This window comes from Amphiura filiformis, chromosome 10 (genome assembly GCF_039555335.1).
Source record: "Amphiura filiformis chromosome 10, Afil_fr2py, whole genome shotgun sequence".
In the NCBI taxonomy this organism is placed as follows: domain Eukaryota; kingdom Metazoa; phylum Echinodermata; class Ophiuroidea; order Amphilepidida; family Amphiuridae; genus Amphiura; species Amphiura filiformis.
The window spans coordinates 61,377,048-61,404,472 of NC_092637.1; the positions used below are offsets into that span (position 1 = coordinate 61,377,048).

Consider the following 27,425-nt stretch of genomic DNA (forward strand, 5'->3'; position numbering starts at 1 on the left):
TTGCCATGTATAAATTAGTCATCCATGGTATTTCAACTTATACACCATCAAATTCTAGTATACTGTATAAAATTTATCTACTTTAGCTTTGGCTATGAAACAATGCCCTCCTCATGCAGTACCAGATAGCAATTTACACAATGAACACATTTGTTTTTAAATCAGATCAAAACAGCTATACTTTGTGTCGCTTCAAGTTTGGTACTGACATCACTACATGTTTCACTAGGATCCACAACATGCTCATCTATCAGGGCACAGTTCTTTAACTCCTATACATTTGTAAATTCATTGAATGACCTTTGAAAATTTGGGTACACAAACCCATACTCTGCAACTTGAGGTCAAATCTTGCACAGTTTTATTGAGGTTATTGAACAATGCTATTGAGATGAGGCCATTGTGGTCCATGGTGTCAAGCATTTTGTCTAGAAACACTGTGTTTAACATTATTGTTAGACAATTAAAACTTTTGAGCAAAAATCAATGATTGCATGCACATTAAATCACACATGTTTGCGAAGAAACCTTAGAAGGTTTGCACTTCAATGATGCCACATTAAGGATCACACATGTTGGGGAAGCAAACCTATTAAGTTGTGTCTTTTATGAATACCTCCACATGTCCATGGTACATGGATATTATAAAGTTTTACGACATTGCATATTAATGCAAACGCTATGCACAGGTCATTGGCGCAACCGCTTCAAAGGCCTCTTGTTTACAAAAACTGCGCTAAAAACCTAATGACTGCAGCTACTAGCACACTTCTTTTTTGTTTTGAATATAACGCAGAATACCTTTCACATTTTGCAAACTAGGGGTAGCACTAACTTTGCAACAGAATTATGAACTTAAAAGCAAACTTCTGAAGTTTTATGTGCTCAAAATTACCACTGACCCTCTTACATTTAAACTTTGGGCAGCGATTACTTGCACCACCAGATCACAGGGCACAAGATTTTAGCACCAAATCCTACCATTGATCCTTTGTTTCTATTGTTTTGGTACATATAATTTTCATACTCAAAATGTCTAGCCCCTTGTTTTAATCCATGCTCAGTAGAATCCCCTGCCCGGTAGCCAAGGGACAACAAAAATGTGTGCAAAGAGCAAGGTAAGTAAAATTTCATTGGGCAAGTGGCCTTGCCTAAACAGACGAGCAAACATTTCTACAAAGCCTATATGGTACAACCCCAAGCATTGAAAAAATTAATGTTGACAAGTAAATTCTGCAATTACACCATTTTGTGCTAAAATTATAAAAATTTACACTATAGTGTGATCTAGATACAATATTCAATGTACAATGATACAAAGTGCCCCATAACAGCCGCTTACATCGCTGGTTGACTGTGCCTCATATACTTTATATAATTCACTGGCACTCGAGAGCTGGTTGCTTGGCGTAGATGTATACACAGATGCAAGCTTAGTTGATAGCCAATCGCTGATTCTATGAAGATGAGGTGGTTGATAACACATAGAAATAGATGATAAGGAGAAGCCAAACTGCCCCATACTGTAGTATGCCGTTATACATGGAGGAACAATGAGGGAATGGGTTATGCCAAATGAAATCCATATACCCCCTATGGAAGACATGACCTTAATCTTCCACACAGGGAGTGTAGATTTCAAATGGAGTCACCCATTCAGGTAGCCCCATTTGACATTTTACACTCCCTAGTGTGGGAGATTAAAGTTATGTCTTCCATAGGGGTATATAGTTTTCAACAGGAATACCCCAATTCAGACTGCCCATGCAGCACACGCAAACCAACAAAAATAATGCTGCATGAAAATTAACAATAGATATATCCACACTCCACCGTACCTGAAATATCTTCCACAGGGAGAGTATAGAAGAATTTCAAATAGAATGAACACTTTTAGGCAGGTCCATTCGAATTTCACACACCCTCTGAGAAAGATTCAACATGAGTCTTCCATAGAGGGAGGGTGAATCTCAAATAAATGTTGGTTAATGTGCTATTAGGGGTAGTGCAATATTATGTGTACCCCGGGGTGGTGAATTATAGGGGGCGAAAGATTTTTGACAGGCCAAAAGGGGGGGAAGCATTTTTGGCAGGTTGAAAGGGGGGGTCGAGCAATTTTGGCAGGTAGAAAGGGGGGCAAGCGATTTTTGGCACAGATATTTTGGGCACCGTTTCTTTGTTACGCCCTAAAAAGGTTTAAGAAAACGTTAGGAACACGTTTAAATATGCAAAATTTCCTGCTCGCTGCGCTCGCATTATATGATAAGTAAATTTAAGGTTTTAAATTGGGTTCCCCAAAATCTTGCATGTGTAAGGGGGGGGGGGGGGCAAAGTTTTTTTGGCACGTCAAAAGGGGGGGCAAAGATTTTTGACAGGCCAAAAGGGGGGGAAGCATTTTTGGCAGGTTGAGGGGGGGGTCGAGCAATTTTGGCAGGTAGAAAGGGGGGGGCAAGCGATTTTTGGCACAGATATTTTGGGCACCGTTTCTTTGTTACGCCCTAAAAAGGTTTAAGAAAACGTTAGGAACACGTTTAAATATGCAAAATTTCCTGCTCGCTGCGCTCGCATTATATGATAAGTAAATTTAAGGTTTTAAATTCGGGTTCCCCAAAATCTTGCATGTGTAAGGGGGGCTAAGATTTTTGGCACATCAAAAGGGGGGTGCAAAGGTTTTTGGCACGTCAAAGGGGGGGGCAAAGATTTTTGGCACAGCCAAAGGGAGGGGCAAGCAATTTTGGCAGACCATCTTGAGAATTCACCACCCCGGGGGTACACATAATTATTGCACCACCCCTTAATTCTACTTGAAATTCATACTCCCCCTGTCGACGATCCATCAAAAATCTTCCATGGGGGGAGTGTGGATTTACAATGGATTTGCCCAATCAGTGCATATGTTTCACACACAAGCAATGATTAGTTCTGAATGCAATAGACCTTTTCGGGTAAATCCCATAAGCCTTTGAGGGTATACCTGAGATGTTGTCACGCCGATGCGTACATTGTTACTGTCCACATCACAGCTTTAAACATCGGCATGACATCAAATGACAACATATCATGTCTACCCTCTTGTGGGATTTATTGAAAAAGGTCAATCCCTGCAAATACCTATATTTTTCCTCCATGCCTGAACAAAGATGGTGGGTAGCACTGATCCTCCTGCATCTATTTCTATGAGTAGTACACTTACACTGTATAAGTGGTAAATTTCGCTTCACAAGAAGTTTATTTTCACGAATTAAGGTTAGGTTGCGAATCAAAAAAATATATGACATCATTGTTAAGGTGTGAAAATACCAGCATGAAAAAGTTTCCTTTCTCGAAAATCACGAACAATTATTTGCGAAAAATCCACTTCTGCAGTACAATGGAAGGTATACGGCTAGATGGGCTGACACTAATGGTGTCTACACCATAGACTAAATAATACACAGATGGTGTACCAACTGGCAAAGTCCAGCATCATGATAGGGACTTTGCCTATTGGGTATATCATCTGTGATCTATGGGTTAGACACTCAACTTGTATGGGGTGATGAAATCCTCATGCCTATCATGATCCTGAAAGAAACAAGACAAAGTAGCAAATTAGAATAATTGGCAAAGATATTTGTGATGAGTAGGGAAGAAATGAAATAATTATGTCCAGTGTTCTGCAATACACACAAAAGTTTCTGAAATGCATCCAAATGTCTCAGAAATACACCCAAATGTATTAGGATATTTGAGAAAGTGCTGTGTTACAGCACGAAACGTCATTGAGGTATGTTAACATCACCTTTATTTGGATTTGTTTAAGAACATTTTCATATAATATTAGGATATTTGTAACGAGAAGGGAAGGAATGACATAAGTCTAGTTTTCTGTAATGTACCCAAAAATCTCTTAAATACACCAAAATGTCTCAGAAATACACCCAAATGTATTAGGAATACACCCAGACTTACCCTAATCCAAGGGCAAAGATATTTGTGATGAGTATGGAAGAATGGCATATGTCCAGTTTTCTGCTATACACCCAAAAATCTCTGAAATGCACCCAAATGTTTCAGAAATACACCCAAATTGCTCAGAAATACACCCAAATGTATTAGGAATACACCCAGACTTACCCTAATCCAAGGGCAAAGATATTTGTGATGAGTATGGAAGAATGACATACATCCAGTTTTCTGCTATACACCCAAAAATCTCTGAAATGCACCCAAATGTTTCAGAAATACACCCAAGTTGCTCAGAAATACACCCAAATGTATTAAGAATACACCCAGACTTACCCTAATCCAAGGGCAAAGATATTTGTGATGAGTAGGGAAGGAATGACATAGGTCCAGTTTTCTGACGATAGTAGACTACTTTTCATGGCTTTACTTTTGCGGATACTTAATCTGGTGTGTTCAGGTAATTGTTTGAAACGGAATTCTCTGTGAAAATAAGAAGGGGAAAAAAGAAAGAAAATAATAATATTATTATGAAGTCAATAATTTGCTCATATTGCACTTTGAGCTTTCAAATTATTTGTTGCTTAGTAGATCTTGTTGAGAATCCCTTGAGCAAACTTTCAACAACTCATATCATGCAGATCAGTTCTATTGTGTTATGTAACAGGAAAGGAAAGCTCCGTTTTGGACTTACAAGTCTATTTTTCTTTCCTGAATTACCATTTACTTGCTTAGTAGCTTGTACTCTGTATTGTTTGTATTTTGGTAATTAATTCAAATTTATATATTAATTATCAACAATGCTTTTACACAACATTTTTGAAATTTGTAGTCAAGAAAAGGACAGAGGCATGGCACAGGATTTTTAAACAAAACAATTATTATTTTGTTTTGCTTACTTTTATGATGGATGAATTCAGTTGCTTTCTTTGAAATTTTAAAAGTTACTGATCTTCTGGGAATAGCTTTCACTTGGATGACAATGATAGTCCCCTGTGGCTGTATCTCCCTGGGGTGGGGAGGGGTGGGGGAATTGAATTTCAAGGGAGACAACAACTAGGTGGACCCAAATAGGTGGAGGCACTTACTTTTGTCTTCAAAAATGTACATAATTCTTCCTCAAATCTGTGGGTCAAATCAGTGTGAAATCAGGGTACCAAATGTGCTAGCTTAGCACCCGGTTGGTGGTACTCAGTACAAATGACCATACAGGGACGTGCTGCAAACATTGGTAGCATTTTCAGCCTTTTGGTATATCAATTACCCCTTTTTCTAGGCCAATTTTGGTATATGGATGGGTCTTTTTTTTTCCGAAATTTTCTCTGGGAAAATAAAATAGCCCAATTTTGCCTCAATCTAGCCACATTTTTTGAAATTTTGCCAAAATTAGGGGGAAGATTTGTAAAAACTAAGACAATTAGGGCTAAATTCAGACTTTTGGTATATCGATGGGTCCAAATTTCTTGAAAATTGGTATATTGATGGGTCCACTTTCAAATTCTCAGCGGCACACCCCTACCAAAACCAAACTTGAGTACCCCCGGACCTAGCACCTCCCCCTTGCTACCCTTCCCTCAGCCCCTTACAAGACAACATTGGTTCTAACGGTAATAATGACTTCATTAAAACCAGCAAGCATCATTCAGAGTTTGATCTGCGTAGACAATGCAGGGCAGGTCATTGACTGTCAGCTCATCCAGTTGTCGTATATTGACTCTAGTGAGGTTTGTAATGTTTACATGTTTGGCTGGTTTCCCATGTCCTTGTATAAATTAGGACTTACATGACAAGTAATTAACAAATACATGGATGTACATTGATCAAATGACATTTACAAGTTATATTCTGTAATTGTAGGGGATATAAAACATCCTTGAAAAACAAAGTTGGAATTGAGAGTGATCGAATTGTGTTATTCTATAACTATAGCGCATAAAACATCCTTGGCCATCCTTTTAAACAACACATACTGTGTAATGTACGTGTGGATAGTTTTGGAAAATGTGATGCCTATACTTGCCAATGTTATCACCATGATCACAAGCAATTCATTAAATTTACAGTGAACTTTTACTTTTTAAAAGATTCTTTTTTTAGTATTTGTGAGACTTAGTTTGCAAACTCTGGGTGCATTGGCATATATCAATCATTACATACTTTTTTCTTTCCATCACATTCAAATAAGATCAACAATTCCTACAAAACGTTGCACATGTAAACCAAAGCTCATGAGAGACACAGCACTTGTTAATTTAATTTAGAGGGAAGAGAAATAGATATGTCAGCATATGTGTGTACTTGAACTTCTGGTTTGTCTCAAAGTTCCCTTTGTTCTATTACATGTAGGTGCTAAAACTTTTTTTGTGTGTCATACCAATCAATCACATCTAAATTCTTATCACAACAGTTCATGAAGTTACACACGTACACCAAAGCTGAGAGAAACATGCAATCTAATTTGGAAGGAGGAGTACCTTGGCCTACTTCATACTTCTGGCTGTCTTAATTAGGCCAGGCCACCTTAATTAAATCATGAGTCTCAAAGAACAAACAAACTAACTAACTAACTAAGTAACTAAGTAAGTAACTAACTAAGTAACTAAGTAACTAACTAAGTAACTAAGTAACTAAGTAACTAACTAACTAACTAACTAACTAACTAACCAAGTAACTAAGCGACTAAGTAACTAACTAACTAACTAAATAAATAAATAAATTTATATATAAATAAATAAATATATTTAAAAAAATTTATTTATTTATTTTTATGTATACTATCAGTACAGACTTTGGGACAAGCATTTTGTGCAGAAAGTATCCAATGTCTGTTGCAAATGTTGGATAAGTATAAATATTAAAAGTTACTGCTACAAAACACTTCTCCTTTGTGTTGAAAATTTCAAAAGTTGGAATCAAATAGGAATTTTGAAATTAAGAATTTCTTGATTTTCAAAGAGGATTGGCAGTGTGTGGCAGCTTTGAGACTCTGAATTTAATTAAGATATATGGCCTTATATCATAATTGTTATAGAAAACAAAGCAAACTTTTGTTATATATTGTTTTTTGCTTTTGTTATTTTTGTGTTTTTTGATGGAAAATAAATGATTATGATGACATAGTCGTTAAATCTGGCACAGAAAATGCATTTCACACAGTACAAACATGTATAGCAGAATTCAACCCATCATGGGACATTTCAAATTCAGGCTACTAGGCGATCATGCATATCACGCTATGCATGACTGACAGATGAGCGTGCATGACTGACAGATGATTGACCAGCATCCTGGATGTTGGAAAAACTCCCACGATGGGTTGAATAGTGCTATAGTATTATTGGTTCAGTATACAGCAGGGCCATAGCAAGCGGGCGGCTGGGGATGCCATTCGCACTTTTTGAGAAATTTGTTATGTTTTTCTTTTTATCTTTATTTCAATTTGGGCATATATTTGTAATTTGGCCGCCCCACATTTGTGATGGCAGCCCCACATATTTCAACCTTGCTATGGCAGGCCTAGCTGATGGTGGATAATCTAGGAAATCTTATAAATAACATGACATTTTGAGAAACCCCATAATAACCTGGCCTCCCTGGGTACATCACATCTAACGATGTAAATATAGTGATTCAAAAGCTATTTTTAGAATTTCAAGAATTACAACAGGAAATAGTAACAAGTCTGCCATCAAATCAAAATATCCTGCCCAATTCTTTAGAGATCACCGGGATTATAAATTACCTTTAAGGATACTGTGTGGTGAACTTTGCATTTGGGATGAGGAATATAATGCATTATATAATTTCAGTTAATTATTATGCTGTAAAAAGCTTTTAATTTTTATGTGTTGGGATTCTTATCAATCTACTTGGGAGTGTCACACTAAAATATGTGATGACATTTAAATTTTGCAACAAGTAATACACAGTTTTAAATACAAACAAATTCAAGTGACTTTGCTATTTTTAAAATAAACAAAATAATGCAAATACAAATGTATTAACCCACAAAGAAAATGAATCAATCCTGACATGCGAGCATGTAATAAATTTAGGGGAACTGAAAATCTATTTGCGAGAATGGTTTCTCAGATTCCTTGCCGAAATTCTGACCCCTACGCGATATTGTGATTTTGAATATTGAGAGGAGTTTCCTTCAAAAAACAACATTATTTTTTATGATTAAAATAATTATTATTAATTATTATATTGAAGAATCTCAATAATGAAGTCAAAGGGGATGCATGCCTAAAAATGAGGGTACTCAGAATGGACTTAGCTATGTCTAGTGGAATGCATTATTACAATGTATAAAGCACACAATACTACAATATTCTCCTCTGTGAAAAGACAACCAAATGTTAAAACACAAATTCACCCAAAGATGACGAATCAACTTAATTAGCTATTAATTAAAAACAAATTCACAATTTGTTTTATACCTCAGTACTTAATTTTCAGAAGAATGACAGCTGGATTATGGCAAGCCATAGGGGCCATAATTAACAATAATTCAGTGCTTAAAGATGGCACAACATGTAATGGCCCTGATGGCTTGCCATAACACCTACATTATCTTGGCTGGGTTTGATCTGAATCAGCAGGAACTCTCCGAGTACTGAATGATGTTTCTATTTATTTTATGCAAATGCATCGTATCACATTCATCAGGCCGTTATACTTACTTAGGGGGTTGAGGTTCCGGTCTGCTAGCCCAACAATCCATCCACTCTGCTCTGTTTAGCATTCCCATGTCACCTGGCACCTGTCATACAAATCAATCAATTAAAATAGTCAATCAAACAATCAATCAATCAATCAATCTGCAATCAATCAATTAATCATTTTATCAAATGAGATTTTTAAGACCACTGGAGTTCACCCCAAAAGATTTTCATGTGATGCTTTTGAATGCATATTGTGAACTTAAGTGTACCATAGTACCAACTCACCAATAAAGGGACAATTAACATTTTCCTGTGCCTTTAGCCCTAACACCCAAGGGGGTTTGGTCACAGGTGCCCTATGTGTTGCCTGCAGTCCCGTCCAGTGCGTCCACTGATGCAGGTGCGGGGGGGGTGGTGTTAAGAGTCAGCTTTTTTTGTTCAAGTCCAAGTTGTCCCTCCACCCCACCAAAGTATTTCTGAACATTCCTCATTAAAATATAGGTGTCCCCTTTTGGTGCCAAACACGTACACCTCGTCACACACATAAAGACCACACTAGTCCAAGTTTAATCAACCTGACACAATGTTAGACCACATTGAACATGTTGGATATGACAGAACGTAAACATGACTCCTCAATGAACTAGAGCGCACATACCACAGACTACATACATGAAGGACACGTCCATGAACATCTGCTGATAAATGCTATCAGATTCAATTACAACAAGATATGAGAGCTAGGACAAAGGTGTTGCATGTATGAAGACTTCATTTGCCTGTTGATGAGGAGATTACGGATGGCACATTTTACTTAGATACATGATCCCTACAGAGTTATAACATCGACATATGGTCTATGGCACTATGGGTAAGATTACCTCATAACATATACCGTACTGACGCGAGTATAGCCCCACCTTCGATTAAAGTCCCACCCCCCCAAATTTATTTACAAAATTTTTTTCGCCTTTTGAGTGTCCCTATCAAAATATCAAAATGCATTCAAATTCAATGCATTTTGATATCATTAATAGAGTATGACATGAAAACAAAGTATCAATTTTCATATTAAAAACACAAAACACCATGCAAAATTCAATTTTTATTTCAAAAAAAATTTTTTTAGGTCAACCATGAATGATCCTAGCATTTAGGTCTAGGTCCAGGGACACTACAAATAAACCGAAAAAAATAAAAAACTTTTGAAATTTGAATATAGTCCCACCCCCCAATTTTGAAAAATGTTCACCCAAAAACGGGGTGGGACTATACTCACTCAAGGAAAGGGAAGGACCCCGGGGAAGGACTTCAGGCATGTAAAGTTGAGATTAATTTAGATTTATGGGTTTCACCATAAATCATGAACAGTGAAGATCAGACGAACAAGCAAGCTAGCTAAGTAACCAAGTAAAGCAAGAAAAAATAGTAACATGCAATTTTAAATTAGCAACAAGAAAGAAAGCATGATAAAAAAAAGAAAGAAAGAAAGAAAGAAAGAAAGAAAGAAAGAAAGAAAGAAAGAAAGAAAGAAAGAAAGAAAGAAAGAAAGAAAGAAAGAAAGAAAGAAAGAAAGAAAGAAAGAAAGAGAGAGAGAGAGAGAGAGAGAGAGAGAGAGAAAGAAAAGAAAAGAAAAGAAAAGAAAAGAAAAGAAAAGAAAAGAAAAGAAAAGAAAAGAAAAGAAAAGAAAAGAAAAGAAAAGAAAAGAAAAGAAAAGAAAAAGTAAAGAAAAGAGAGGTAAAAAATACCTTTCACAGCATAATTGGTATATCCCCAAAACTGTATTTTTCTAGATAGAAACTCCCAGAGGATGCATGTCCCACCTACAAGCTCCCTTCATATTGTGAAAATATCTTGCCACAAATGATAGCCCTACATTTTATGTGCTTTTTGGCCTCATGGGTTATAGGATGTAATATGAAGAAACAGATCACAGCCTATTTAAGACATTGTAATCAGAAGCTGGAATGAATACCAGGTCATACTGTGAACCAGATGACATACATTTATCATGAGCACATCTGGACATTGAATAAGCAGACCTATATTATGACTTACAAACCTAGCTTATCTAGATGGAGGCTAGGAGGCCAGAGATCCAGTTCTCCTAGATAGACCATATCATATCATTTGTACATGCATGCAGTCTCATGCAGTAAAAGAATTGCAGACATACTTTATAGAACTGATTATTTCCCATGGGGTGCAACAATGATGTGCCCCCAGGTAAAATTTTCAAATGGTTTGCCAAATATTGCTTGACACCCCCCGACTCAGCCTGCCACAAATTGCTTGCCCCCTCCCCCAGCCTGCCAATTCCAAATTGTCGTCCTAGCACAGAGTTGTGATGATTTACATTTGTAAGATATTTCATTCAGTCCCTGCTTGCTTCACTCGCTATTGTACTGTATGTCACTGGTATCACTAGGATCCAAACCATTTAAAAATTGAGGTTATTGGACTATGCCATTGGGATGAGGCTATTGTGGTTCATACAAATACAATGTAGTTTATGATGGTATTTTCAAAAATAATTTGTCCATCTGTAAGAAAGGTGATAACTGCATGTTTGTATATTTGTTGATAAAACAAAGTGAATTAAAGACCTGAACGTTATCATCAATATTGAGTGTCATCCAAATATTGATCTAACCTGCCATTGTGTACATACAAAGTTTAGGAAAAAGGAAATTCAAGGCCTATCAACTATACAGCTTCTGACATTGCCTACACACAAAATCCACATATAGGATGCGAAAAATTATGAAACTCTGAAATTCCAAGTTTTCATACATAGTCCTCACGAAAATACTGAAAAGGCCTTGCAATGCCATTGGAGATGACATTTTACCACAGGCCTCAAAATTTTTTAATTTTAATTTTGGGGCTACTTTTGAAGAAAAAATGCCTGTTTACCTTTCAGGGGCTATTTTCAGGATTTTGGGGGCTAAAAACCCTGAATACCCATTAGTACTTTTTCAAGCAATGCAAGCCACAAAATAGATTAGTTTAGGGTAATAACTTTCAACAAAAATACTTTCAGAGGCTACTTCAGGATATCGGCAAAATATAAAATACACATTTACTTAAAGCCACAAGCCTTAAAATCTATATTTTGCCAAGTTTCAATGCTGTGTGAAAAATTATGCATATCAAATATAATTTATTTATCAATCATCCATACTTGACAAGTTCTTTTCCTGTTTTTCTTGACATTGGTGTGAACTTAAACAATGGGCTAATTAATATAAACAGTGTGACAAAGGTGACTATCTCACTGGGTGAATTCAGGCTGTAAAACTTTTTGTCAAGGACAACTTTTCACGATTTCTCACAACTTTTTAAGGTTTCTCACAAACTTTCAAGATTTCTCACAACTTTTTAAGATTTCTCACAACTTTTAAGATTTCTCACAACTTTTTAAGATTTCTCACAACATTTCAAGATTTCTCACAACTTTTCAAGATTTCTCACAACTTAAGATTTCTCACAACTTTTCAAGATTTCTCACAACTTTTCAAGATTTCTCACAACTTTTCAAGATTTCTCACAACTTTTCAAGATTTCTCACAACTTTTCAAGATTTCTCACAACTTTTCAAGATTTCTCACAACTTTTCAAGATTTCTTACAAATTTTCTAGATTTCTCACAACTTTTCAAGATTTCTCACAACTTTCAAGATTTCTCACAACTTTTCAAGATTTCTCACAACTCACAACTTTTTAAGGTTTCTCACAACTTTTCAAGATTTCTCACAACTTTTCAAGATTTCTCACAACTTTTCAAGATTTCTCACAACTTTTCAAGATTTCTCACAACTTTTCAAGATTTCTCACAACTTTTCAAGATTTCTTACAAATTTTCTAGATTTCTCACAACTTTTCAAGATTTCTCACAACTTTTCAAGATTTCTCACAACTTTTCAAGATTTCTCACAACTTTTCAAGATTTCTCACAACTTTTCAAGATTTCTCACAACTTTTCAAGATTTCTTACAAATTTTCTAGATTTCTCACAACTTTTCAAGATTTCTCACAACTTTTCAAGATTTCTCACAACTTTTCAAGATTTCTCACAACTTTTCAAGATTTCTCACAACTTTTCAAGATTTCTCACAACTTTTCAAGATTTCTTACAACTTTTCTAGATTTCTTACAACAAGAGTGTGATTAATGGCTCACCTTATAAAATCTTGTTTCTTCTTCATAAGTGCAGTTTTATAGCACACCTGACAGCTCATTTAACATTTCAAAGCGTGATTTATTGCCCACCTATTTTCAAAACTCAAAGCCTGTTTTATGAAAATACTAACCAATTACCAGTGAATTGGTTCACTCTTATGTTACGAATAGCCGGGTGTTCATCACACAGTGTACGCACTGTTGGCAGCTGTGTTCAGTCAAGTTAATTTTTTACTTTTATACAGTCACCCCTTCACAGAGTTACTCACCCGTACTTGCTCGCTTCTCCACTCACTATTTTATCAATTCATTTAATTAGTACTAATCTCTCCCTTTGTTGCATGATTACTTTTATATTTTTTTAATCCATACCTGCACACATTTCATACATTTATAATGATAACCGGGGCTAGCCCAGTTGAAATCCATCCACCCCTATGGAAGACATATTCTCCCACACAGAGTGTGTACGGTAGATCTCAAATGGAGTCACCCATTTGTGGTACCGTAACCCCATTTGAAATATGTACACATTGACAAGATTCCACTGGAGGTGTATGGATTTCAACTGAAATTCCAAATAGCCCATTACAGCAGCTTACCTGTGGTCTTTCTGATGATGATCCACTGTATGTTGACCCTGGTGCACTAGGCCCTGAACTCAACACTGGACTGTTTGGACTCTTGGGGCTACCAAAGAAAATAGAGACACATAAAATATTATATATTCACTAGTTATATTATAACATTGATAAATATCTGAACAGCATATTGCAAACCTCAAGAGTTAATTGTTCATGAAAGTCTGTCAATGTATGTCTAAAAAGTTATGGTACGGTACGTACTTATACTTGCTTAAATTTTCCACAAAGGTTCATTGATCTGAACACACAACTTTTCAGTAACATCAAACATACAGAAAATTTCACTTATTATTGAGCTAACCACTAAACAGTAATTCAGTGCTGTAGCCCACCACTCAAACCTTTTATCAAAAAACAAACAAACAAACAAACAAACAAACAAACAAACAAAAACACACACACACACACACACACATAAAAAAAAACCCATTGATTTTAAAACTGAACAACATCTACTTATTTGCTCATCTAAAATTCTGGTGGATATATATATTATTTGCACAATTGCTCAGGACTGTCTTCTGCTTATTTCGAACCCTGCTTACCTTCCTCCTTGTGAGCTTCCCCTTGAATTTGACCTTGATTCTCTCTGTGCTTCCATTAATAACTTCTCCATATTTGTATTAGATATGTTGAGGGGCCTGTACACCATGCTTGATGCTGAGCCTCCTAGTTGAGGCAGCTCCCCAGGCTGCTGACCCCCTGGCACCTCAACCCAGGATTCTATGAGAAGTGGAAAAGAAAGAAGAGCAAATTTTCAATTCATACTACAACTTCTTCCATCCTCGAGTGACAGTGACTTAACTCTACATTGAAATGGGAAAAGCAGGGTTCGATTTAGAAAATAAAATTTACATGCACAACTCTGTTTTTTTCCTCAAAATGGGCTGAATAACACAAAATTTTGCATGCACAGGCAAAATTCTACATGCACAGAGCCAAAGTTACATGCATTTGTGCATGTAAAACCCCTCTAAATCGAACCCTGGGGAAAAGGCTGTCATAATTCCCGTTAAAATCATTAGGTAAACTTAAACTCACGCTAAAATGACGAACTATGAACTAGAAACACTGACTTCTGGTTCACTTCCGGGTTTCCAATCCAGATTTTCGCCAAAAAGTGATGCTATTATCGACCACGTGGGCAACTTTGTAAGCTTACTACACAAGATAGCATGGAAATATCAGCATTTTTGAAACATCTTGGTTGAAAAAAGTGGTGGGGGCATTTATTTGAGGGGGGGGGGGGAGCAACTATTTGACGAAATATGGTAATAAATAATTAAAGTTCTGTTTCAATCAAATTTATAACATACATGGGGAGGCCTACATGTAATTTGAACTACTAAGTCATATACACAGACCTATCCCAGAACAACTTTAGAAAAAAAAAGTAAGTAAAAAAAAAGTGTAAAGAAAAAATTTAAGTTGCAAACTACATGTATATGTTTGACAAACATGATTTTGATATAAAATTGGACTGATTGAACCCTTAAAATATACCATGTAAGAGAAGCTTTGAACTTGCATACGTATACAGTAGTTAAAATGCATTCCATTTTAGAGACTAGGCTGCTATATTGTCTTTCAGTATACCAGTGACATTACTTGCAAGGCTTGTTTAATTTTGCCGCTGTTTAAATTTGGATGAAAGCTCTTTTTATGAGTAGGGGGGTCACACATTAGCTCATTAGGTGTCTGCATACGACCCATAAATGAACAATGGCATGTTTTGAGCATAAAAAAATATCAAATTGTTTTCTTCATAGAGACCTAAACAATTTCAAATATTTATTTAGTATATGTGTAGTTACAAAAAAAATATTTTTAGGTCTATTGACCTTTTGAATTTTACACGGCGGCTCTGTGAAAGCACCAGATTATTTATCAGCAAAGACCAGTGCCTGGATCCGCAGAAGAAATTAAGAAATTGCCTTTAGAAAGTGAGTTTTTCGACCCGGTGCCAACGATGTAGTGAATTTTAAAGTTACTTTTTCTGAACCATGAGAAATGTATCTTTATTTTGGCACAACTTGTTTTTTTTTTTCTCACGATAAATTTGAAAATTTGATGTTTTTTTTTTTTTAATGTGTTTATTTTCCCATAGGATAAGCTGTCAAAGGGTGAAATTTTGATATGATGACTGTAGATGATGAGTTACCCTACTGTGTGCCACATGTGCAATCAAATTGAGACTCCTTTTTCCTGAATCTCCACAAAATATCTTTCTTTTGACGTAAACAAGAAATTTCTAGGATGTTGGGTTAAAAAATGGCAATATATTGAAACATTTGTTTTTTGGCCATTTTCCTGTGTATTTTCCCATAGAAATTGTTGACCTTACTTGTGAAGTTTTCATATTTTTCCATTTCTGGAGTGTAGTTATCAACATATTATGACCAACTTGTTGTTTTTATCTACTGCAGTGGTCCAACTTGAAGTCCTAGAGTTGTTTTACCTTGAATATGGATGTACAAAGTTGATATTTTTATTCGAGGGTGTCCGTAACTTGCTGTTTCATTCTGTAGCACTTTTTTACATTGAGCGGCAATTTCCTTGATTTTCTAGATTTTTCCCACTTTGGAGGCAATTTCTCACAATATTTTGATGCACATGAAGCTTTTGTTGTTGTTTTTATGTTTCAACCCAAGGGTTAGAGTTGGCTTAGTGTAAATGCAGCCATTCACAATTCATATTTCTAATCTGAGATTGTCGTAAATCTGCAATTTTATTCTGCAAGGGGTTAAAATGAGAGTGCGACGATCCTTGATTTTGGTGTTTTAGTCCATATTTGGAGTAATCTTTTTCAAAAACTGAAGCAAATGATGTACCTCTTGACATATCTTTGTTGAAAGACTCAGTTATACAGCAACTTTAAGTGAAAATCGGACATAGGAAGCATATAATTTTGATTTTTTTAGTCTTCAAACATGCCATATTGTCGAAAACATGCGTTTTTATCAAAATCATGCTGAAAAACAGCCATTTTTCGGAAATTTTAAATTGGCGTAACTCGAAAACGCTTTATCCAATTTGAACCATTTAAATTGCTATCTTCATCATTTTGCAAGATGCTTCTGAAAAACTTAATGCCAAACATTTATATTGTATATAAAAGAATGATGTGACCCCCCTATTATGAGTCAACCGTATCTTTGGAGAAAAGGTTACAAATTTTGCAGTCTAAAATTAAATTGAAGTGCAATTCTAACAACATTTTTGAAACTGTGTTTGCTTCCTAACTTTCACAGCATCATGCTTTTCATAACAGCTAGAATGCAATTTTCTCTAGCCTTGATTCATGTGAAGCTTTGAGCAAATGCCTCGACACCTTGAGCAACTGAGCTCATTAAAACACTGGATGAGACATAGTTGAGTCAAATTATATTACAATGGCATTCATCATGTTTACGTTTTGATGAATCCAAGTATGCAAATATTGGATCCAAAACACAGTAATAAAATAATTATATTTATTTAAATTGGATGCTTGACGCAAAAAAAAAGTTAAATACTCATGTACTGAACTCGACTACATCTTATTCAATATTTTTAAAAATTCATAGCAAATACTATTTGCTATGAATTTTAGGGGCTCTATCATCCAATTTTAATATCAAAATTGGGTGTGGCTAAAAATTGTTATTTTTCACATTTTTTCACAATTTTGGAAACAATCTGTTGGACTTTTACTTGATTACATCAACACCATGCAGCTATACTAAGAATTGATTTACTCCGCATGACAATGATGAGTTATTATGACCTACGTAACTCGGCTACGAGCCAGAAGTAAAAATTAACACACGTAACTTGATTTGACAGATCATAAGCTTACGTCGCATGAAAAGAACTCAACCACTGTCGTCGCCACGTCATTGCCTCCGATGGACATTTTTTCACCCAAAAACTTTACAAATAAAAAAATGCAATGATTCTTACCATTCAGCGACTCTTCTGGTTCATTTCGCGGTGTACTCGTCATTGTCAGTTGTGAGGATTTAATCAAATATGCAAGTTTATTCTCTGCTCCGTATGCTTCCGATTTCGCACTCGATCTGCGTTTGTGTTTTTGTGTCGATGTCTTGTTTACCTTTTTCCGCGAGTGGATGTTTTTAATCGGGGGTACCACTATTAACTAACACGGTACTATAAATATAAATGAACATGGTGACATTTAGAAGTACAATTTCAAGTTAATAACATAATTTACCTGAGCAAATAAAAATCTATATTTAGAGTAAATATTTGAGGCAAATCCATGCATCGCCAATAAAACCACGTGTACATTTTTCTACATGTAGTGGTCTCCCTTGTATATGACCTTTGCACAACTCATTGCCCTCGATATTAACATAAAATTAGCATGATTGATGGCGAATTGACCAATCACAACAAGAGAAAAACTCAGCCGATGTAAACATACTGACGTCATCCAAGAGAGTATCTTAAACAAGTGTTGCTTTTAAAAAAAAGTGGAAGTACGTTGATGATGTATACCAATACGTGAGGTCGCCCTTTCAATAATCAGATACACGCGGCTGCACGCAGGGATACACGAGATACTCAGTGAGTCAAATAAAAGAAGACGGGAAGAATTAAAAGAAAGACCTCAAAAGAAAGAAGAAAGTGGGAAAAGAAATATGAAGTTCAAAAGAAAAACGCTCAAAAGAAAAAAAATTCAAAAGCAAGAAATAGTCAGGAACGTAGCGACGATAAAATCAAAGGGCTTAAAGTTGGCAACACAGAGAAAAAGATTAATATGTTGGCTGATGACACTACATGTTTCTTACAAGGGGATCTGGAGTCTTTTCAATCCCTTTTCAGTACTCTTGATAAATTTGCCTCTTTCTCTGGTTGTAAGATAAATGTGTCCAAGTCCGAAGCCATTCATATTGGTAGTTTGAAGGGCACAGATTTTTGTCCCTTTGAGGAAGCCGGTCTGAAGTGGAAATCCAACACTTTCAAAACATTGGGGATTAATTTTTCTCTGAATACTAATTCGCTTTATGAGCTTAATTTTATCCCCAAACTTCATCAGATTGAGCAAACACTTAATTGTTGGAGCAGAGAAGATGAGAATAGATTCTCATCTTAGAAACTTATCTCTTTTGGGCAAAGTTGCTGTTATAAAATCATTGTTGTTACCACAGCTTCTCTATCTTTTTCAGTGCTTTGTATTGATTATTCCTAAAACATTCTTCAAGAAATTAAACCGTCTTTTTTATAACTTTATTTGGAATGGTGGTAATGACAGAGTTAAGCGGAATATTTTTTTCTCTTTTCCACTGAGCACATACTTCGGTGCCAGTGCTTTTATTTTTTGTTTTTATAAACAAAAGAACAATTAAGAAAAATCACAAAAAATCACAAAGAATTACAAACGCAGCATTAATTACAAAGTGTTACTACATTTTAAACTTAAACAAAATACAAGAGCATACTCAAAAAATCATGTTATCTGAAAACCAGTCTTTAAAAATCAAATAAGATACAGTACATGTACTTACATGCGTGGTACCAAAAGAAAAATTAAAAATCAAACCTCCATTTTTTGAAATGGGCAGAAAGTTTTCCCCTTTTTTTGGCAATAAAATACTCGGTTTCTCTGTTGTTTTTAATAAAAGCCTTACAGCTCAAAAAATTAAGCTTCTTTTTTTGAAATTTGCAAACATAAATATAATATTTTATACATAAAATTAAGTATGTAATGAAATTATCTTTACTAATCCCAAAGATCATATCAAAATTTGAAATGGAGTTAAGCGGAATATTTTGTGTAATGATTATGATAAGGGTGGTCTTCGAATGATTGACCCTCTTTTTTATTTTCCCAGGCGCAAAAATTCATTTGGATTAAACAGCTGCTTGATCCTAACTATTTCAGTTTTTGGAAAACCCTGATTGGACAATCTTGTTGAGATCTGATGCTCCAAATTCTGTTCTAAATACCCAGTTAGTTGAAAGTATTAAATTGTGGTATTTATACAAGAACAAAATTCTTGAAGATTTAGGCTGGTCCGATTTCCATCTTCAGGACCCCATTTGGTGGAATAAGACCCGGAATAAGAATGTTCGCTTGAAAACAAAAAAATACTTTTTTTACCCTGTGTGGGACGAGAAAGGAATTCATCATATTTCTGGTCTTTACTTTGGTAATTATTTAGTTAAAACTTTCGAAGATTTAGTTGTTGAGTTTGACATCCCCATTAATGACAGGAGAAAGTATAATTATTTAATGAATGGTATTTATTTGGACTGGTTTCAGAACCCCAAGAATATTCATGAAAATGTTTTCAATAAAAGCTCAGCTTTTCTGGTGAGTGAAGATAAAGTTCCTAAGTATGTTTACTCTATTTTGAGGGATCATGCTGCTGTTGAGGTTGAAAATAAATGGGCGAATTCTCTGCTCGTTTTGGATGAAGTGGATTGGAATTGTATTCATAGTGTTAACTTTAAATGCACCATTGAAACACAGTTGAGGTCATTTTATTTTAAGCTCTTTCACAGGGCAATCTGTACCAACCAGTTTCTCCATAAAATTGGTAGAGCTGATTCTCCTAATTGCTATTTTTGTAATGAATTTCCTGAAACCATTTTACACTTATTTTGTGAATGTGAAAAAGTCTCCCCCTTGTGGGATAATTTAGGGTTTTAATTAATAATGTTTCAGGGGAATCTTTTAATTTTTCAAATTTCGAAAAAATGTTTGGTATTTTAGATATCTCAGAACATGATAGCTGTATTAATTTTCTTTTTCTGTGCCTGAAATTTTATATTCACAGATGCAAATTCCAGCAAACCAACCCCAATTTTGTTGCCTTTTTAAATTTGGTTAAAGTTAAGAAGAATAGTGAGTATAAAATTGCTGAAAGCAAGGGGAAGCCTAGACAGCACTTTAAGAAATGGACCCTTGATCTTGAAGCCTCGTGATTTCTCTCTTCATTTTTTTGTGTGATAATATAACATTATGATTGTCTTGGCATCATCAACACTGTGGGTATGATGGGTGTGGCCGTGTGAGTGCTGTATGTGAGCGAGAGTGAACGATTTCTTTGTCCGTCGTCTTTGTCTTTTATGTCCTTCTTTGTACCTGTTGATTATATATTTTGTACCTGCTGTTAAAAAAAAATTATATTGATTTTCATGTAAAGGTTCATTCATAATTGTTGGGAACTGGTGGTCCATTGTGTATGTTTTTTCTCCCTCTGCCAGTTCCAAGTACAGGGAATAAAAAAAAAAAAAGAAATAGTCGGGAAAAAAGTATTGAAAACATCAACTGAGTAAAGACAGACAGGTAGAGAGTGACAGCAGGACAGATAGAGTGACGATGACATGAAGACTCACCTCATGAGGTGCCCGGGTGAGGTGCATGGGTGCAGCACCACCACCCTTGCTTATATGTCCACTTTTTGCTACTTTTTTCAATTAAAAACATCCAAAAGTAGGTTAAAGTAGGAGAAAATTGACAAAAGGTCCACTTCGTATTGATAAGGCGTGGGGGATGGGGTTGGAAAGAATTCTTGAAGTATAGTGAATCCAGCTCCTTTTGGCGAAAGAATAAGTTTTATGGTACAAATATGTGCGAAACCTGCGAAAAACTTTGCTATTTTGAAGCTAAACTGATGAAATATGGTGCAAAAGTCGAATAAATGTGTGTGAAGCGCACATAAAATTTGCACTTTTGGGGCTAAAATGGGCAAATATGAAGTTAATTTGGTCAGAAACCAATATTCAGATGTCAACATTGGGGGATGATTGTATGGACCCCCTGGCAAAATATTGGGGGAATTTATCCCTCCCCCCCCTCGACACAAAAAAAAAACTGGGAAGAAGAGCAAAAAATAGGGAAGGGTAAAAGGGGGACGGAGAGAAAGAGGGGAGAAAAAAAAAGGGAAGAGAAAGGGGAAAGAAGAGAAAAAAGAAGGGGAAGGGAGAAGAGTAAAAGGGAAAGAAAGAGGGAGAAGATCAGAGAAAGGGGATGTGTACTTAATATGACTAAGAACTGACAAATGGGGACCAAATTTGGCTTTACCCCCTTAGCCCCTCACACCAAAATCCTGGCGACGCTACTGATTAATCTTTTAATCTGGTGAAAGAATTCTTGAATTTAAAAGTTACCGTTTAGAGTAATCAATGGTTATTACGCAAGCATTGTGGCACATAAAACCTGCCATTATCTTCACACTGACTTTGAATCAATACAAAATAGTTGCAACTTTTAAATTCCGGTAATTTTCTTTAAAAACACTGCTGTGTTGTTAATATTGAACGAAATTGGAAGAATGGGATATCAAAATGAAGCTATAGGCATATTTATAAGAGCTGCATTACTTTTTGTGAATAATAAATGTATATAGCAAAAAGACAAACAACAAAACTGTGAATCAAATTTCAAGTTTTTAAGGGAGGTGTAATGAGCGTGAACCTGGTTTGGATGCAGAGGGAGTGTGCCTGTAACAGACACAGCCACCAGAAAAGGACCAGCTCAGATCGCGCGCCAAATAAGTTTGCAGTCCAGAAATTTCATTTTTTTCAAAAAAAAAAAAAAAATAGGCAGAGGTGGGAATCGAACCCGGGACCTCGGTGTTGTAAAACCTACTGCGTTACCACTGAGCCAACTGACAATCAGCTATGAGAAGTTTGATAGTAATCCTTGATATTGCTGAATAGAATAAATCAATACTGATAGGTCTATTTATCTAATGTACGATGTTATTCAAATTGGCCTATAAACTAGGAATATAATGTGAAATGACTATCAATCGATCAATCAATCAAGTTGTCAAGTTATCAACAATCAATAATAAACCGACGTAGGCCTATCATGGAATATTACTAACTAGGCCTACTAACTAATATACCAAATAAATAAAATAAATAAATAAGTCAGTAAATAAATAAATAGGCATAGGCCTAAATAAATAAATAAATACATAATGCAGAATGCAGTTAGTATTTTAGTTGCAAAATTCAAACATTCTATTCACACATTCTATTATAATTTTCTGCTATACACGCAAAGGACCTGTGCCTTTAATATGTCCGCGCCTAATCAATAATGAGTCTTTCACCATGCTCACACACCATGTTAAACTATTGTATCCCTGCAAGTATTATACTGACCAAGTCCTAACACCTCAATGAAATGGATGCTATAACGTACCCAATCAAGCGAACATATCAAGGTCATATCAGGGCGTTATACAAAGAATGGTCAAAGGTCAACGTTTCCAAAGAAGTATAGTAATTATAGATGTAGACACAAGCTTTCGTGCGGGAAACATAAACACATAGTCGTCAGTCGTGTGGTTTTTATGAGATTTGATACGGCGCTGAAGTCTATTGGCTGTCCCAAAATCAGTACCAGACCCGGTTTCCAGACGGCAATGTGTGTTGTTACAAGGAATGCAAACTCATTTTATCAATGAGTGAACCACATAGAGGAATACGACATCTATCGTGAGCCAATCTGCATTCTGTTGCCTGCAAAAGCCGACGATCAGGTAAAAATTCTAAAAGCAGCGTGACTAGATATTTGCGTTAATTTCATGATACGTGTAAAACGCATTGAAAACGCCAAATTGCAGTCATAAAATATATAATATTAGTAAATCACCCAATCGAATGTTAACGTAGGTATGTGGAAAAGAACTGCAATAACAATAACAAACTATGTGCCCAAAGAGTTGTCTTTGGCATGTCGCTTTTTTGAAATATGACCAAAAATATCAAATTTTGGAAAAACGCCCCAAAATTTAAAACAAACACGAACCTTCCAAAATAAATATATATTAGCACTCGGCGGCCCAGTCACTACCTGCCGCTGTGATTTGGGGTAACTCATTGCTTCCCCTCTCCAGATACCGGAACTTCAAGGTCGCTCATACCCCAGCCCTTAAGTCCATGATTACTTTATTTTGATATTAAAGCACCTAGTATTACTAAAATAAATAAATATTTCAAATAACTTTACTTGAGACTTCAGGAAATAGCACTTGCTATTATAGGCAATGTGATCTTTGAAGGCAAAACTACATGTATATGCAGGGGCGAGAAAGAGCCTCGGGGCACATGGACAAGGAGCTTTGTCCGGCCCCGCACTCCGTGCATCCGTGGGTATTCATGCTTGTCGGTGAACTATAAAAACACCCCCATTTGCATCTCATTTCGCGACATTTTTAGGGGAAAAACACCCCTTTTTTTAGCGATTTCGCGAAGTATTTGCCCTTCGACAACAATACCCTATTTTTGTTAAAAGCGTATGATATTTCTAATATACCCTTTTCTGGCAGAAACGCGTAGGCTGCTCGATGAAAATACACTTTTTTATTCAATTTTGCGAACACATGGTTTGAAAAAACACCCCTTTTTTTGTGTGTTTCGCGAATCGTGTTTCTTCATCTGAAAACCCCCCTTATTGGACGAAATTTTCGACGAGCATGAATACCCATGGATGCACGGAGTGTGGGGACCGCTCAATATTGCTCAAATATGCCACCCCACTTTTTACGAAATTAGTCAAGGTTGAAATTTATCCAAGTAAATTCTGTTTTGTCTGTCATCAAAGTAACAGGTGTAAATCTAGTCCTCTGTGGCGAACTGGTCAAGTTGGGTTGTCCCCTTTAAGTGCTTACTTTGTAAACACATACAACCAGTTTGTTAATCCAATTTGGTCACTTTGGCCCAATATTTGCCCCAATGAATTAAAAAAATCAATGCTATCCTTATTATTTTCTTTATTTATTCATCAAATTCACAACATGCTAGGCCAATAAAACCACATAAGGCCATGAAACCCTGCAAATAAGTTCATCAAGGTTGTCAATAATACAGATAATTCTTTCATACAAATCCAAAACTTGGGCTGATGTTATGTACCTCAATAACAGTGTCAACACCCCATGGAGATGAAATGAAGTACTTGCTTCCACATATTTACGACCAACTCCTAACAGCACCATCTGCATCAGTTGAAACTGCAAACAGCCGGTCAAGAATTGGTCAGTCATTTAAGAAAGTGCCAAGTCTTAGCATGAGACTGTAATGAGGTACTTAACATGAATCCAAATTTTGGATTTGAACAAAAGAATTTCAGAATTACATATACACAACCTTCTTGCATTCCAACAACAATGATGAGCCAACAAAAATTACAAAAATACAAAATAAATTGCTACTGAACCGTGGACATTTGACATTTCATCACATCAAAATGAATTAGCAAAGTAAGTAGATTTAGACTGTCTAGTTTTAAATTCTTGAAAAAACATCTGTATGATATTATTATTCAAAATAACATGAACAAAGAAAACCAAAATAAAAACACTTTGATAATAATATACAAAAGATGTCTTCTTCTTAAACCTATTGGCAAGCATGTAAAAAAACAGAACTTATCATATATTACATTTAGTTTACAATGGAAGGGATGGAACTTTGTAAAGCAGTCAAGTTAGCTCAATCGAGAAGGCATTCGACTATGGTGCGAGAGGTTGCGGGTTCGAACCCTGGCGGTGGTTTAGTATGGTCTTGTGGAAAAAATTTAGTTAGTTTGAAATTCCCCTAATTGTCTTGTTGCAACCCATACGAAACTGAGGAGCTGATCCTGGTTGCGAAGGTCAATTGTGGAATGTCTAGGGTGTGCACTCTTGAAGCTGCAAAGTCCCCGAGTTGCTGTTTAAAAATGGTTTATGGAATGATATGGGGCCGTAATGGTCAGCAACCACCTGTGTACCGAGGCTTGTGGATCAACATCTAGGCATATAAATCACTGCACTTTCAGCTTTAATCAAAAATTAAATAAAGCGCAGTGATCTATAGTACACTGCACACAGGTATAAAACCACAAGCCTCAGCACACTTAATCAACAGGAATTTGCTGACCGGTGTGATCCAAGACATTATATGCTATAAACCATTCAGCAACAATCAGGGATTTGCAGCTCAGAAGTGCACACCCTATAAATACCACAGTTAACTGTCACAGCCCAGACCAGTTTCACAAGTTCGTGTACGGAGTATGGGCAATAAGCAGTTCAGTGCCTTGTGCAGGGAATCTTGAAGGTGCTCAATTATTTTACAAGAACAAGCAAAGAGCACGGCGGGGCTCAAAACAGTGGTGGCGCCAGGAATTTTTTCAGGGGGTCATGGGGGCAAAGTGAATTTATGGGGGAGGGGCAGCCCTCGAATTAAGGATCTGAAGGGGCACGGCAACATTTTTAGGGCAAGTTGAAAATTGCCTTGGATTTTCACTGAAAAGGCAAGGCAGCACGGCAGTTTGTAATATTTCAAGAGGGCATCATGGCAACTGTTGAAAATTTGAAAAGGGCACCAAGGCAATTTCTCAAAAGTGAAGAAAACACACACAAACATAGCTATAGATAATTTTATAATGAAGGGGCAGGGCTGGGGCACCGACGGCAACTTCATTAGAGGGCACGGCAAGTGACTGCCTTGGGTAAAGGACATATTTTGAGGGCATTATGGCAGTGGGGATGGGCACCCACGGCAAATTGCCATGGGTGCCATGGGTTAATTCGAGGGCTGGGGAGGGGGCAAAAGTGTAATTGGGTTTTTAGGGGGGCAATATGGGGAGGGGTAAGAGTTCTGACAGGGGGGGCATATGCCCCTCTGGCATCACCACCGGCTTAAACTAACATTGCCACACCAATGCACCAAAGTCTTACACCTTTTAATATCAACTTGACTGCTAATTAGATTAACAAAGTGAGTCAATCTATTAAGCACTTCATAATGGCCACATGAGGTGGGGTGCGCGTACTTTGCAGCTGATTGCATGCAGTCAAATGTATGTGTTAATTTAAACGTTCGTAGGACCTACCACCAGCGGCAGGAACCAATGGGGGTGTCATGTGGTCATTTCACCAATCCCACCAGTGTAGGCTTTGTCCCTCCCCTTCCCTCTTGTCGGAACAAAATTTTAAAAAAAGAAACACTATTTTGGTCAAATAAATTTCAAATTTCTGACACCCACATTTCAATGTACCTGTAATCCCCCCTTGAAAACATCATACATACTACTGCCTGCCAACTGATATCTGCAGCTAAATACAAGTGTTAAGCTTATAATAGCGCTATGTAGGGGTGTGATTTTCGGGTAATTTTGTGCCTGGGTACCCGGCACATTTTTCGGGCGGGTAACCAGGTACCCGAAATTTTTTTTCAATTTTTTTTTTCGGTTTTGTAGTGTCTCTGGACCTAGACCTAAATGCTGGGATCATGGTTGACCTAAAAAAATTAAAAAAAATTGAATTTTGCACATTGTTTTGTGTTTTTAATCTGAAAATTGATACATAGTTTTCATGTCATACTCTATTAATGATATCAAAATGCATTCAAATTCAACACTACAAAACCGAAAAAAAACCTTTTTTTTTTTTTTTTTTAATTTGGTACCGGCAGGGAATTTCCTGCCGGGTAATAGGATTATCGAGGCGGGACTCAATTCAAAGATTCTTGTAAACACATTTCCATGACTCAAACCTCTACTCTGTATATATGACCCACTCTGATAAAACCCGGAACAAGAATTTTTAACATTTCATGATTTTAATATAAATGGAAGCACTAGACGACAAGCTTTTTTTTAATGATACCGGTCAGAATTATATAAATAGCATGATTACGTTTCAAGTAATTTGCTCTACACAAGATTGAGATTAACATAATTAATTATAAATTAAAATAGTCCTTTCTTAGTATTTGAAAATTTTTGAAAAGATTTGAAAATACCATGAACTTCAGAATTTTGACATTTGAATTTTTTATGGGAATGTCATCTTTACAAGCCTAAAATGCAATAAATATCTGGCGACTTGTTTCGGGTTTTAGGAGAATGGATCACATATAAAAATATATCAACATTATGTGGCGTGATCAAGCAAAATCAGTCTTTTTTTTTTGCATGATTGTACATTTAATATGAACAGTTAAAAAACAATATTTTCTTTGTTTTGCTATATCT

At 36.1% G+C, this 27,425-nt stretch overlaps 1 protein-coding gene across 1 annotated transcript; it reads right to left on the minus strand.

The window, feature by feature from the left end:
- Window positions 1-2,754: 2,754 nt before the first annotated feature.
- LOC140163114 (BCL2/adenovirus E1B 19 kDa protein-interacting protein 3-like) lies at window positions 2,755-17,581 on the minus strand. Its single transcript, XM_072186489.1, has 6 exons — window positions 17,381-17,581; window positions 13,984-14,161; window positions 13,397-13,484; window positions 8,631-8,710; window positions 4,282-4,428; window positions 2,755-3,564 (listed from the first exon to the last, which is right to left on the minus strand). Exons 1-6 carry the CDS (start codon window positions 17,421-17,423, stop codon window positions 3,522-3,524), a joined length of 579 nt encoding a protein of 192 aa, XP_072042590.1. The 5' UTR covers window positions 17,424-17,581; the 3' UTR covers window positions 2,755-3,521.
- Window positions 17,582-27,425: the final 9,844 nt, after the last annotated feature.